This window comes from Erpetoichthys calabaricus, chromosome 12 (assembly GCF_900747795.2).
Source record: "Erpetoichthys calabaricus chromosome 12, fErpCal1.3, whole genome shotgun sequence".
NCBI classification, from domain to species: Eukaryota; Metazoa; Chordata; class Cladistia; order Polypteriformes; family Polypteridae; genus Erpetoichthys; species Erpetoichthys calabaricus.
The window spans coordinates 114,986,869-115,002,468 of NC_041405.2; the positions used below are offsets into that span (position 1 = coordinate 114,986,869).

At 37.1% G+C, this 15,600-nt stretch overlaps 2 protein-coding genes across 6 annotated transcripts in view; one reads left to right on the forward strand and one right to left on the reverse strand.

The window, feature by feature from the left end:
- Window positions 1-3: 3 nt before the first annotated feature.
- On the reverse strand, window positions 4-13,537 carry fut11 (fucosyltransferase 11 (alpha (1,3) fucosyltransferase)). 3 transcript variants are annotated; one of them, XM_028816044.2, is made up of 4 exons: window positions 13,355-13,537; window positions 6,695-7,415; window positions 4,602-5,227; window positions 4-1,187 (listed from the first exon to the last, which is right to left on the reverse strand). In XM_028816044.2, exons 2-4 carry the CDS (start codon window positions 7,394-7,396, stop codon window positions 1,040-1,042), a joined length of 1,476 nt encoding a protein of 491 aa, XP_028671877.1. In that variant the 5' UTR covers window positions 7,397-7,415; window positions 13,355-13,537; the 3' UTR covers window positions 4-1,039. The 3 variants fall into 3 exon arrangements, with proteins under 3 accessions (XP_028671877.1, XP_028671876.1, XP_028671878.1); XM_028816043.2 differs by lacking the exon at window positions 13,355-13,537 and adding an exon at window positions 13,016-13,231; XM_028816045.2 differs by lacking the exon at window positions 13,355-13,537 and adding an exon at window positions 12,753-13,004.
- The window catches only part of rab9b (RAB9B, member RAS oncogene family), a 1,039,984-nt gene continuing 1,037,528 nt past the window's right edge, over window positions 13,145-15,600 (forward strand). For 2 of the 3 annotated variants that reach the window (XR_007936453.1, XM_028816048.2), the window contains exon 1: window positions 13,145-13,294. The gene's annotated coding sequence lies outside the window, so the exon portion shown is untranslated. Of the gene's footprint in view, window positions 13,295-13,661; window positions 14,218-15,600 lie in introns of those variants that run through there. The other variant, XM_028816049.2, reaches the window with a different exon arrangement.

Sequence of the window (15,600 nt, forward strand, 5' to 3'; positions counted from 1 at the left end):
GTATTTTTGTTTTTTTACAGTTTACCCATATTTTTCTTTCCCTTTTTATGATTAACAACTGTATGCAGTATTTTTAAGACGACACACCATTTATTGTACAGCAGCAGCACAATATGAGTGAGCTGCTGGAGTGATGAATAGCGAGGGCCGATGTTAGTGTTCTTATTACATTTCTCAAAAACACTTGTGTATGCACTTTCCTGATAAAAGTGTGGAAATTATTTTGATGCTTCATGTGTGCCAAGGTTGTGTTAAAAAACCCCGAATGTTGAGCTCCATGATGGCAGCTGAAACTGAAAGTTCATACTTGAACCTTTCTTGGGTTGCCAGTGCTGATCTGCTGTATTGGATTATTCAGAATGCACATACTGTATTATGTACTCGCCATTAAGCTGTTGTAGAATATCTTTGCCTGCCCTCTGTTCTGGATATATTCATACTATATTTTATATTAGGAAACAAATGCTGAGTTTGGTGGTTTGGGTATTCAATTAAACTCGAATTTTCCATAAACTAATGCATTCTGTGTTTTGTTTTTAATTTTTAAATTTCTGTAATACATTGAAAATATGTCTTATTATTAAAATGTAATTACAGTAGTTATTCAAACCATAAACAATGCAGATTTCCTGGGAAGAAAATATAAAAATATGTATAAATGAAAAAAGTTTATTTAAGTTGCAATATGTTTATAAAACTGTACTTTTACAAAACCCCTTTTGCTTTTGAACTACCACTAATTGAAGTACAAGTTAAGAAGACAAAGTTGGGTCATTGCACAAAGCCCCTGCATTTGATAAATAAAGAAACCAGATGGCTTTTTAGGAGAGCAGTATTAACTGTAAACTGCACATGTGATGTAAACCAAATTGCTGTCAAAAATAGTCACAAACACACATATAAAGTGTTCTGAGGTATCAAGTAAACAGAGTGTGCTGTTCAAAATACATTTTGTTCTTTTAAATGTTCATTGTAACCTTTCTTTGGTTTGCATTTTACTGGAATCTTTGGATTAAAGTGAAACACTTCCCAAAGGGGGTCAATGGTGACTGCCAGTTTTTGTAACAATGTCCTGAATATAATTCCATAGACGTCCAGGGTCTGTTTCATTTTTTAGAATCATAGCTTCCAGGCCCTCTGCCTGATCTAGGCTCTGCCAGTAGTCTTGAGGCCACATTGATAACCAGCTGAAAAACAGAAAGTATCAACTGAAACACTTTTCACTGAAATATGATGGAAAATACACAAAACGTTATGATATAAACAGACTTCAGAAGCTACAACGCAGTCAAAAAACAACATTCAGAGGTGTAAAAGTTTGTTTGGTGGGCCAAGGGATTGCCAAGCTACAAAATGTAAATAGTGTCACGTTGTACAGGGAAAGGGTCCACGTGGCACCATAACAACAGAAAGTAAACCGCACTCCCAAAGAAAGTACTCTGCAAGATAAAATGAGATGCCCTGTGCAGAGAATAGCAGCAGGCCAGCCCCACAGCAGACTCGGGGTGTGGGGGGAGTGAGACTGAACATTGTAGAGGAGGTAAGCAGTCAGGCAGACCCTCCTACAGTCCCATTATTAAAATGTATTTCATTGCTCATAGATACAGACCCTTCAAGGGGCCACTGAGAACAACTGTGGCCTGATGGTCCCTGCTCCTAACTCTAGTGAAGATGCTCATAGAACTGTAAACCTCATGGTATGGCTTATAAAGCCATTTGATGCTACTGGCCATTAATTCTTCAGCTGAGAGGTGAGTTGGTGCAAAACATCTCTGCCTGAGAAGTCAAGTAGCCAAAATGCAGAGAGAGATGTATTGTTTTAGAGGTGGAAAGATGGAGTTGGGGGCAAGAGTACCTAGTCAGTCAGGTACTGAACTATTGTTCGACTTGGTCCAGGTGTTCAGATAAACTTTGTGTTTTGTTCATTAATGTGTGTACTCCCTTGGTATATCCATTGTGTTATTTTAATAGTACATACATGGATCTTTTCTTGTATATATCAGAATGGAGTGACCAATAAACATAAATTCCTTGAAAACTATTGCTTTGTTTGAGATCATCCATCAATTTTCTGAAATGTCTTCACCTGTTACATGGGTGCTTACTGTGAATGAATTGGGCGTAAGGCAGGAACAAAATTTGGTAAGACCAACTTCCCATCTCAAGGTACCAGATCAATGCAGATAAAGCAGAGTAAGACTGAAAATAGGTATAATACAAGACACCACTCGTACAGACACCACACTTACCACCAAACTTTGTAAAACAAACTAAAAACTGAACACAACATGTATGACAAAGACGTATCCAGGCCTGATCATATGTACTATATATTGAGATCTCACAGCAGCTGGCTATGCAATAATGTGCTTTACCTGCTTTGAACTATTTATAAAGGACCATACTGTTGAGTGGGGTTGTCACGATACTGAAATTCTCAACCACGATACAATACTATGAAAAGTATCGATACGTCATACTATTTTCAATACCTTGCAAAACTGATGATCAAAATGTTTAATAAACAAACAACATAAAGATAACTAGATTACTCAAGAGGGAGTGCACTTGTTCCAAAACCTCAGAAGCTACTTCCACACTACCATGTTTTCACTAAAAACGAACAGTAGTATCAGTTTTCACCCATAACTGAGACTTTTGATAACGCTCTCCTGTACCGTATATTTTTGAAAATGCTGGCTCGGCATTGCAGTGTAGATGAGTGAAAACGAACAGTTAAAAGAAAATGCAGACCCTAATCGCACTCTGATTGTTTTGTGTTTATTTTGTCGCCATTCCCTGGTTGGATCCTGCTCTTTACATTTTCTCAGCCTCTTTGCTCGCCTTAGGCCGGGTTTCTACTTCACGCGATGCATGCTGCAGTGAACGCTCCTGCTACGCAAGCGTTGTACTGTTCATACTTGCGTGCGTACTTTACGTAAATCTGCAGGAATCCACCAGGTGGCAGTGCGAGATATTATCACGGTGAGAACAGGTTCGGCTTGGCTGTGTTGTGAATTGTCTGGAACACCCATTAAATTCCGATGACACCTTACCGCAATATCTCTGAAAAGGATGTTTAATGATTAAATCCATCAATCCAGGGATGTGTCCATTCCAGCAAGCATTGGGCATGAGGCAGAAACAATCCCTGGACGAGGCATCAGTTCATCGCAAGGTGAATACAAGCACACAGATACACTGGAGTCATTTTAGTGTCACCAAACCTGCATATCTTTGGAAGGAAACCTGAGCACACTGTGGAAACCCAGCAGGAAAACATGCAAACTCCAGGCAGAGAATACCAGCAACGTGACTCCCTGCGAGACAGCAGTACTACCGCTCTGCCACTGTGTCACTCCCATGTGTGTAATTATTAACAGTATTCATTATTTAAACGAAATTAACGATTTATCTGTAAAACGTAACATACATACTTTATTGCATTTCATCATGAAAGTGATATCAAGTATAAATCCTAGGATTCTAAATGTGCAGAGAGTTGGAATATCATACATTTAATGTGTTCTGTGTGGCGATCTATTGCTGTCAGGTCAGGAGGAAGCCCCAGAAAAAAAAGATGGCACAGAAGACAGTATGTGAGACTTTTAAAATGTATCGTGTCCTTACGATCGGGAATATGCGACGCTTGAATATACTGTAAAAGCACCATGAATGTACAGTATTTGTATGTTTGCATTTTGCTTCACCACATCGAACCATTCATCAAACATCAAAGCACGCACGTCGATCTTGTAGGATCCGCAAAGCGGCTTTCTGTCACATGTAGATAGTAACCAGAGACTCTGACGTCACATTCCAACTTTTAGCACACTGCGCCCCCCGACTTTTCGCTGGTATTGCAACTCGTTCACGTGTCACGTTAACTTCTGAGGACCTGCTCAGAGGACATGTCAAATGAACGTTGGGAACGCGTGGGAGCCATGATGCGTGCGTGTATGCATTCTGAGCGTGAAGTATAAACGAGACCTTACTCTCAATAACAATTCTACCTCATTGGCAGTCCAAACAAAAAAAAAATCAGTTTTTTTGTTTTTTGGATTTGTGATTGCTCTTCTCTGTGTATAAGTGCAAGAATGGAGGACACTTCCTCTTCCTGTTAGAACTGAGACATGTCTGCCAAGTGTAGCCAAATGGCTACACCATATGCATTTTCGGTTTGTTTTAGTATGGGCGGAGATGTTTTCATGTTGTTTATGAAAGCAAGTACAGAAAGTGGATGAGTACATTTCTTTCCATGTTCATGGCTTTTTGGGTAGTAAGAAACAAATGATTCTTATTGCTGCTTGACTGTGCTTACACATATTTACATATTACTTTGTTGATAAGAAGCAATCACACCTTAGCGTGCCTGCACTGAATTCACTTTCGTTTGAAGGCTGCAGTTTTCACTGTGGAGTTGTGAATAGCAGCACAGTGAGTGAGAGGAGATGGAGCTGCCACTCCATGTGGAGAGTAGTGTGTGTGAAATTGCTGTCAGAAAACTGAGCAAGCCAGAAAGTGCAGCTTACATGGATAGAATTGTATTGTTTTAAAATAAACTGATATTGTTTGCAACACTGCTATAGTATACAACTTACCTATCATTCTCTGTGATTTCATTCACATTTCCAAATCCTGGTGTAGGCTGAGGGCATCCCATGTGACTGTGGGAGGCAATATGGACCTGTGGGCTTGGCACGGTTGTTGGAGAGTTCTTGTGTGCTCTTTCCAGTAACATCCTTTCATTCTCCTGATCACACACATAGCACTCGAAACCATTCAAGTAGTTGGGCTTGCTCATATCATTTACTCCCCACTCTCTCTTCTCCAGGCTTTCCACTAAAATGCTGTTTTTGATGCCTCCTGGACTCTTAAACTCTAGATACTTCAAGTATTCATCATCATTCTGGTCTAAAAAAATCAGGTATTCTGCGAGATGTTTTGGTGAAGGAAAGTCATCAATAAGAATTATAGAATAGTTGTTTGGCATCCAGTCCCGCACAGTGGGAGAACCACGGTAGACGGGTACACTTCCTACATGCAGTGGCCTCCATAGCTTCTCCGTCATATAGTCGCTACAAATGCCATTTTCCATAGCCAGGTGAAACTTGTACCGTGTAATGAAGTTCATGAATTCACTGTCTTCCATAGTGGCAGTTGAGGTGTCCTCTAGTCTTGAATTGGGTAGATCTTTGTTGTTAAGACACTTTCCAAATGAATCAATCTTTTTGCAAAAGAAAAGAATTCATGTTGAGACAATTCAAACAAAAGGGCAATCCAAAGCAAGTTAGATCTATTATATAGGGGGTGGTGCACATATAACACATAATATATTTTTGCATATATGTTCAAATAAAAGACAGTTGTAAATCCATAATAATGCAGTATTCAAAAACTTCACAGATTATCAGCAAAAGGAATCACATATATTTGAGCTGAAACCATCCAGCCAAATTGGAAACTAAATAAAGGCCGTCATGAGAGTAAGTCTGAGTGCTATCCAGAAAATTGCAGTGTGCCAATAAGCCAATTATGTAATTTAAGCCCTCCAAAACTATGTCAAAATCCCCTAGCAAATATGATCAAGGCAACAATTTTAAAGAGATGTAGTAAGAGAAATCGGATTCATCCCCTAAAATTTTTAAATACAACTAGATAACTCACCCCTTACTTTATTGGTGCACAAAATTAAAGGAAAGACATTGACCTGCGTATTCAAGATGCTCTGTTCTCAAGCTCCAATGTAAAAATGGTTGACACTATATTTATATAAAAATTATTTGACTAACCAATACAATGCAAAAGCCTGCAGCACATGCAAGAACATCTGCCTATGATGGTTTTAAGTTGTATGCACTGCAAAAAATGCTTATGCAAAAATTAGACAAAAAAAACTTTAAATGGGAGTTGTTTTGCTTTTATTTAGCAAAAAAATCTGCCAATGGGGTAAGCAAAATTTATTTGACAAGATTTCTTAAAGTAAGCTACATAATCATAAATACAGATTATTTGACAAGTCAATAATTCTTATAATAAGGAAAACAAGATTTAATGTCATGATATAAATACTTTTCCACTTGCTTAGATTTCATTTTTTGCAGTGTGCACGGATAATGCTTCTCAGTGATTGCTTCATAGCAGTAATATTCTATACAACAGTGTTAGTATTGTAATTTAAATTTGCTCAAAGAAGATACTATAAATTCCTTCCATTTTGTAAATTTATAGCACTCAGTTTCCAAGCAATTGTTGCTGTCACTATTTCTTCAAGGCTCTGAATTATTTTCGTTCCCCACACAACTAATCATAGGCTTCGGTAACTATACTTATATCAATTTATTTGTTCTTTTATTATTTCTATTTTTCCATTGCTTCTACTAGTATTCTGCTTGTTGTTGTTTTCAATGGCTGCACTGTATAAGATCTTTTCAAGTAGATGGGAAAACTTTACATTATGGTGGTATATACAGAGGTACTTTTGCTAATCATGAAATTGAAGGACTGGTCTGCAGGTTGTATTATGTAAGAGATGTGTGTATCAGAAACTTGTACATGATCTTCATCACAGGCATGATATTACTTCCCAGCAAAATGTGATCATTACAGAATTTTTGAGGAGAATAGTGTTACAAAGTTGAGAAACAACATTATAATACTTCAATTATCACAAGTCATTGGTCATGCATCTTACCTGAATGTACTTCATAAGCTCTTGGACATATCTGTCACGATCTGAGGGGACATCACAGTGCGACTGCATATAGAGGACTGGAGCAAAGCCTTCCAGTCTCCACTGATTTTTTTCATGCACAGGTGCTGCTGGGTTAGTCAGATAATCCAAAGATGGCAGCCACTGCAGTGTGAGAGGGTAATTGGACTCTCTTCTAAAAGTTGCAGTATAGTTAAACATTCTGATTCCAGGTAAATGGGACAAAATAAAGTTGTTCATAGGGGACTCCTCATGGAAAAGTGCCCACGTCTGGTGAGGCAAACGAGGTAAAGGAACTTCATAAGCGCGGAAATCTGTCCCATAAAAAATTATGGATTTAGTCCTTTTATGAAGCTGCACCTTCCTATTGTTAGTCACCATACAGGAAAAGTTTGCACAGTCAATTCGCTCTCTGTCACCAGGAAAATGAGGAAAGAGGCTGGTACTCCACCACAGGATTATTGGCAGCTCTTTGTTCTTCCTTGTGTCATTGTTGCCTGGTCCTCTATAATCACTTACAGTAGCAAATTCAATTTCTGAAAGTACGCTAGCAGTTTCAAATGCTTGCATTTCCATGGAATTTGGGTGAAGCTGTGCATGGGAAGAATAGAGGCAGATCCAAACCAGAAAGACTCCAAAACTTGAAAGATGTGGTAACTCCAAAAAACTTTTTGACTGTTTCATCCTGAGAATTATATAAAATCTAAAAAGATATAACAAAATGCATTGGAATTTTCAAAAATAAAAATAACCCTAACATCACTACCACTTAAAAATTCTCTATAATAATGGCACACAGCATACTACTGAGAATTAAGTTACAACTAATGCCTTGTTGATTGACAAAAATAATCTTGAAACTGGCAATCTCAATAATCTGGCACAATAAAAATATTTTATGAGAAATGTACAAAATTTACCTAAGGCACTGGTAGATACAACTGTAGAAAAAATAACACCTGTGCAATAACTCCTCACAATAAAATGATTTGAGCTAAACAGTGGTTTTTGCACACAGCCTCACTAATCCAGTGTCCTGGGTTTGAATCTCACACATAGGTACTGTCTGTGTGGAGTCTGCGTATTTTCCCATGTCTGTATGGATTTTCCTTTGGTTGCTGTGGTTTCCTCCCACATTACTAAATATGTGCATGTCAGATTAACAGACTACTCATATTGGCATGCAATGATGCCAAAATAAGTTTCAGCCTCTGCGACCCTGAATTGGATTAAGCTGGTTAAGGAATTTATATTAAACAATTTCAAAAAGTTTCTTCTTAAATACAGGTAATATGCAATGGCAAGCACTTGGCAATATTTCTAAAATGTATGCGGTTGATTTAATGTGTAGTATTAAAATCCTATTAAATTAATTTATATAAAGTACACTTCTATTAACAAGCTTGCATACATACAGTACAAACACACACACACACATATACATATATATATATACATATATATATATATATATATATATATATATATACACATACACATATACTTATAGAAACATACAAGAATATCTACTATTTTATTTAAGTAAATGTAAACATTTTAGATTTGGAACTTAAGTCTCCATGTATCCTATACTGTATCTATACGGGCATACTGATATTGTTATATATGTATATACATTAAAAACTTTAGAAACCCAAAGACCTACATGCAAAAAAAAGTCATGACCACATTAAGAAGACTGTCCTCCTCAGAACAGCCCTCATGCCCCATAATAATGATAAAATATTAAAATCCTGTGGGTTTGTTGAACTTCCTGTTAGGAGCTCATAATAGCTCAAATAAATCAAAAGGTAACATAGACTTCAAAAATCATCAGGTATTAAAATATGAAAAAACATCAAATACTATAATTGTATAAATTGGGAAAAACAGACTCATAAATTTGCACCAGTGCTACAATGCAAACTATTCATGACTCCCACTGTTATATCAAAATCAGAATATGATGAGTGGGAAAACAAAGCAAAATCTGCCTATACATACATTAGATACAACAGGTGGAAACATGTCTGCAGACTAACGTATATAAAAGCTTTAAAATACCTCCTTGTTAGGAACACTGTTTGTTAGCAGAGGTTATTTATCTATAGCTTCAGTAAAACTAAGATGTAACCAAAAACTTCCAGAAAACTTGCACAGTGGTACGAAAAAAAAGAAAACCATGGTGTAAAAAAGATCACCTTTCAACTTAAAACAATATGCCATCTGACCAGTCTTTTTCTAAACCTACTTATCTGGAGTAGCAATATGGGGAAGCTGAAGCATGTCCCATCAAGCATCAGGCACAAGGCAAGAACAACTCCTGGGCATTATGTCAGCCTATCACAGGGTGAACACATAGACATATTGGGGGCCAATTCAGCAGTCCACCTAACCTGCCATGTCTGTGGATTGTGGGAGGAAACCACAGCATAACATATCACAATAAGAAAAAACTTCAGAAGGCAATTTTTTGTAGCTATATGCTTATCATCTTTAAAAAATAAATTTTGTGCTGGTGCAGTTACATTTTATCAATTTGCAGAATACTAGTTCATCTGCTTACCTGTTTTAACAGCTTGAGGACCTGAATGTTACTTTTAATAACAATGAATAACCATTTTTTACACTGTCATTATAATATTCCACATGTGTTATTAAATATGTACTAGTTTAATCTCTTCAGAGGTAGGAAGAAGGATGGACTATCTGCAGAATGATCTCACCAAAATATGAACTTCACAAAAATACTGATTTAACCCAAGAATCTAGAGCAGAGTTAACCACTGTTTTGCAATACTGAATTTTATTCAACCAATTTATTCCTATTTGGGAGGCTTATATTTATAATAAGTATGGTTTGAACAAGAAAAAATTGCATTTTGTCCTACACTGCTTAAATTGCACTGACTCTGCTGAATGAGGCAAGTAGATAGGTGTGTCTGCACTTTTGCTCTGTAATGATTTTCAAAGGCTGGGAGGCAGGCAAGCACGCAGAGTGGTGTCATGGTTAAGATATATAATTACCGACTTATAGGACACTTATACTTATTTACCAATCATGAGCAGAGTTAGTGCTCCCAACCTCTCAATTAGGTCACAATGAATGACATACAAAATGGCATACAAAATTCCTGTATTTTCTGCTTTACAAATTCAATCAAGTCCAATTTAGATATTTTGGATACGAACAACACTGTTAATTTTCACAACACACTAAAAACTAATACGGTTCTTTCTTTAGTAAAATCCTCTGCTCATAAAAGTCTTATGTTATAGATGATATCCAAATATCAATAATCCAGGTATACACTGAAAACACATAGGCTATTATTTTTTCATAAATACACATTTTTTAGCTGTCAATTATACATTTTGCATTGTTTTCACACTTCAATTAAATAACAATATTTTATTTTAATGTTAATTTGTATGAATTTGATATTTTCTTATATTAAAAGCAATTTTAAGGCATTTTAAAACATACATTCAGAATGAAGCTGGAATTGAACATGCCGATGAGTCACAACATCAGGTAGCAGGACGTGAATCCATTAGATAAAAAGAAAAAAAAAACTTATTACATCCATACAGAACCTTCTCTTGGTACCAAAATAGAGAAGAAGAGTTTGAAGCATATTTCAAGAAAGATTGATCCCTGGTTTATGGCACTGATGCAAATGGCCTGGTGCCGAAACCTGGCAGAGATTACAGTGCAGAAGAATGGAGACTATTTATAGACCCCTCTAAAAGAAACCTAAAACTTCTTTATAACGGTAATAAATATGCATCAATACCAGTTGCTCCTTCAGTGCATCTGGAAAACAAAAAAAAAAAAAACAACAAGAACTTTGAAAACCTCAAGAAAATTAACCACAATAAGCATTACTGGTAGATAGATATGTGGTGGGTGTAGCAATGCACTGTACCAGTTCGTGCTCCCAACCTCTCAATTAGGTCAGAATGAATGGCATACAAAATTCCTGTATTTTCTCTGTGAGTGAGACAGCAGAACAAAGATAATTGGGTTCAGAAAGGATGGTCAGATAGAAAAAAATTACGGCTTGGTGCCAAAACATTATCAGGCTTTGCATGGTTGTTCCAGATATAGTCCTGCTTCCACTGCTTCTTAACTTACTGAGCTGGGTTTAATGAAGCAGTTTGTCAAAGTCCTATCTATCATAAGAAGGAGCCTTTTTTTATGAATTGGAACAGAATGGAGCCAGGATTGTCAGAAGCTAAACTGAAAGACAGCATGTTTGCTGGATATTACAAAACTGATTTCTGATGCAGAATTTGATGGTACGATAAATGACCTGGATGAAAAGGCTTGGGTATCATTCAAAGATGCAGTAGTAGTAGTTTCCAGTTTTTTTTAGGTACCAATAAAGATCCAAATGATAAAATGTGAAAAATCATCAGTTACGTTTAAGAAATTGAGTTGCAGCACAAGTCGTCACAACATTTACTTTTTTGGACTAGCATCTGGAATTTTTCGCTTAAAATCTTGGAGCAGTGAGTGAAGATCAGGGTGAAATATTCCATCAGGATATCAAGGACACGAAAATACGGTACCTAGGATGTTGGGATGTCAGTATGATGGCAGATTACTGCTGGGTGATTCATAGGGACACACCGGACAAAGTGAACAAATGACGGGCAAAAAATGAAGAAGTGACAAAAAAAATAAGAGAGGTTATATGTAAGTCAATGAACATATATTGTTGTTTTCTTTGTATATACATTTTAAAATATTAGATTGAATAAAATGTTTCATGTTAAATTGATTCAGAATAATGTATACATGATTTCTTTTCAATTTTTTACTTAAATATGACAGAAACAACTTAGTTAATTTTTATTGTCTTCATGAATAAAAATAACTATTCATAGTTGAAACAATTTATTAGTTTACTTTTACAGACCTCTGTAATTTATCATGAACTTTATTAAGTCAATAACTGAAAAGATCCAATCCATTTTTTTCATTTCAGTTTGGTACAATAAATCCAAAACATGTTTATAAATGACAAAAAATGGGTCATTGAGACACTTTACTCTAAAAATAGCCAATAAGCTTTCATATTGAACAGAAACACTCCATTATAAATACAAATATATGGTGAAAAGGATGAATTCAGCATACTGCTTGGGACTATAAGGAAATCACTGTACATACATGTAATATAGTAATAAAAATGATGCAGACTGTGTTGGACTGTAAACATTTATGTCATGTGTAAAACATGTCTCATTCCATCACATGCAGAATAAGAGAAAATAATAAAAGGAAAGGAAAAAGTGAAAGACAACACTTTAGGTCACTTTCAAGTGAACATTTAATTTGTGGCCAATTCCAGCACACAATCAAGGCCCACTGAATGACTGCAAACCATCAATATGAAATAGTGGCTCATGGGGTAGAAGGAAGGAAAATCCTGCAAAACGTCGACCAGAACTAATGTGGCTTCCATTACTATGCAGACGGAGATCAAGGCTTATCTTTCAATTAAACAAAAACTAAGAAAACATTTCTAGTATTCAAAATACTGGCAACATTATACGTGTTAGAATTTTAAAAAATCATGACAGGACTTTTTATATAACAGTGTTTCATTGTTTGGTTACAATAAAATAAATCTGGTGAAACCACAAAACAAGTTCTAGCAAATTTATTACAACGCGAAGAAAGATTTTAAAAATTAAAAAGCTCTCCCTTGACTAAAATCAGTGCCCATCGTTCCGTGAAAGCCGGTTGGATAGACACGTCAGTGTCAGGATGTATGAGTGAACATACTCCTGAAATTTGATCGCACGTTACCTTAACTCTGATAAAGGATCTCTCTTTGAAAATAACTTCCTAAAGTCCCTCTGCGCTTATCCAGGTAAAAGTGAAATGGTCGGTTTCCTGCGCAGGTCATTACAAGCACCCCTAAGCTGAACTGCTTCGCACCACCAAGCGAACTCACATGCAGTAACAACAACAATAACAGTAATGCATGACTCATCAGAAAGTCGGATATCTCCGGTTTAAACCTACAGATCTCCTTAACACATGGCATATGATAACTACCAGGCCCTTCACTCCACCGTTACTCCGCAGCACGGAGCACAGGAAGTGATGGATGGGGTCGAGAAGGAAGTCAAAACCAAAGCTACAGTATTAACGAACACCCGTGGACTCGACGTTTATCACAGATAACGAAAATAAGTTAAAGTCATTGTGCCTCTCTCACTTATAGTTATCCAAACTAAATACGTTTCAAAAGCAGAAAAAAAAACAAGTACTCCCAACTCTATTACCTCAGACTCTGAGGCGAGCAACCGGCTGCCGCTAATCCCCACCCCGTCACCTCCTCTCTCCCCTCCTTTGCTCCCTCCTCCACTCCTACAAAACAAAAGCGCCAGGCGCCAGTTCCTCTCATGTCGGGAGTGCGCACGGCTGGGGAGTGACGGGTGCGCGGCACCTGCGGCGGCTCGCTAATAAAGAACAAGAAAAGCTCCAAGAGGGGGACCAAAACCTAATGACCAAAAAAAAAAAAAAATTTACCTGGAGAGAGAGCGCTATGCAGGGACTATAAGGTACCCTTCATACAGAAGATAATACACAATCTGTACTTTTACAAGAATGTATACCGATACCTTTAAAATTCGGCATTTTTTTAGTCAAACGCAATGCTTGTCGCAGTTAATTTGTGGGTAGCTAATAAGCCGCCAGTGTACGTCCCTCTTGTGCAGTCTGTGTGTTCTGCACCTTACGCTCGACACAGCACCTTTATTGAGTAGGATCCGTGTCGGCTATATATTGAATCTAGTGTCGAACCGGGACGAAGTGAAATAGTGAGCCGGGCTTTAAGCAGAGGACGGGCTGCGCGTGCGTGTGCGCATTTGGCAGACGACTCCTTCCTGCCAGATAGGGAGCCGTAGAGATGGGAGATGCGCGTGGAGGAGAAGGGAAGCAACGGTCCTCTGGTTTCACTTCTCTTCCAGACCTTTAATTGTTATTTATTTGTTTTTCCCCGTTGTATGCAGTTTTTAATATACTTGGGGAATGACTGATCTTGACTGATGTAGAAGGGTTTGCGTTTGTTTTTACACCAAAGGGCTGCGAAGCTTGACGGTTCGTCGCTGTCTTGATCAGCAGAAAACATTTCTATTGGCTTAAATCAAGAGTGAATACGGGCCTTTAAAATAAATGGACATATCAACTGCATATAGTTTTAATGGAAAAACATGACGTTCAATGTATTGATTCACTGGCCATGTACAAGCAGCGTCAACAAACAAATTTATGTAAAAAGTGCATTGAACTCATCCTTGGGATGTGCGGTAACGAAGCCTGGCGCTGTGCCCAGTTATCTAGCTGGCCGCACTTCAGCACAGCCAATCTATAAATCTAAAAGTGCCTTGTAGTTTACTGAACTCCAGGTTGGGTGAACCTCTGCTTAACTCTGCACTGTACTTCTGGGGCAAGGGTTCGGATTCAGTACTGGTGCCTTACAGCGGTAAGAGATCCGTATTGCGAGCAGTATAATTGGAGGGTAATTCCAGCTTTGAAAGGGACTATTTATTTCACTGGATTACAGTTGTGTGTGGTAATTAATACAAATATCCTGTGTGCTCTTGGTTTGCACTCGTTCTGTAAAAAAAATCTTAAATTGAATTGGAGGCCATGTTAAATCTGTGGAAATGCAAAAACCATAGTGTATTGGGCATTGTATATGTACACTTTAGAAACTGGTAGGCCTTGTCAGATGTTTACAGTAAGGGTCTGGGCAGATATCCCCCACCTGATTGCTGTCTGTGTTTCACTTTCTTTCATGTGTCACCTGATTGTTTCCTCACTTTTTCCCAAAGATGTTTTAGTTTTACTGTTTATGCAGTATGTGATTTTTTTTTTTTTTTTTAAATTGGACTGGCATGAGTAAGGGAAGGTATATGCACAAGTGGATTCCATGATGGACTGGTACAAGATTCAGTTTCAGTTTTGCTCCTGATGCTGATAGGATCTCCAGTGGGTCACTGTTACCTTGAAATCTTTTCATAGCAACCTGTCCTCAACCAAGTAGTAGTATACATATCCAGTTTAGGTAACACATCATACAATTCATATTGTTGGAAGCAGACATAAGCATCATGCATGTGTTTTAATGTTACATAAGTAACTTTCTAGGCAGAGATTGGATTCCACCTCTTACCTTCTCCTTATGCCCACATAAACAGGACAGTTGTAGGACTTAGCTGATGTTAAAGGATGCATTTCAAAATCTGTGTTTTGTTGCTGATGGAATTTCAAAGCAGTCTTACAAATATTTGGTTCAACATCTGAGTGTATCATTTTAAATAGTTTTATAGTTTACTTTTTAATCTTGGTGTTGAGGTTTAAATATACAACGTGTAATATTTATACTGTTGTTTAGAAAAGATTCTTCTGATAGGTATGCATATGTTGTAAAATACATTCAATTGTGAGTCTTGTAGTAAACTAGAAAGAAAAGGTTCTGGTACAATGAAGAACGCTCTAAAGAATTGGTAATGAAATGCAAAAATTAAGCTTTTTTTATAATTTACTTTCTAGCAGTATAATGCAGTGGTCAGAGTATCTGCAAAAGGCTTTATTTATACATTCTTATAAGTGTGCCTTACAAAGAATATGTGGCTTTCAATCTTTGAGTGTTGGCTCAAGTTTGTCCCTCTTTTTTTAGAGTGGTTTGCACTTTAACTTCTCGCAGTACACATACATAATTTACTTTATGCCTTTGAATCACAAATATTTTGGGAACTGGTTTCTAATTGAATAAGCTAGTTTTATGAGGTAAAAGGGAGCACACAAATCACTATGGCATAAGGTTGGTAGACATACGTTTGATTAGAAAAGTTTATACTGT

Excerpts from the sequence above, each read along its gene's own strand:
- fut11 (XM_028816043.2), bottom strand. The coding sequence starts at position 13,137 with ATGAGAGGAACTGGCGCCTGGCGCTTTTGTTTTGTAGGAGTGGAGGAG. Across the intron at positions 7,416-13,015 it reads TGCTCGCCTCAGAGTCTGAG|ATTTTATATAATTCTCAGGA; the intron begins GTAATAGAGTTG and ends ATATCTTTTTAG. Across the intron at positions 1,188-4,601 it reads GAAATCACAGAGAATGATAG|CTGGTTATCAATGTGGCCTC; the intron begins GTAAGTTGTATA and ends TCTGTTTTTCAG.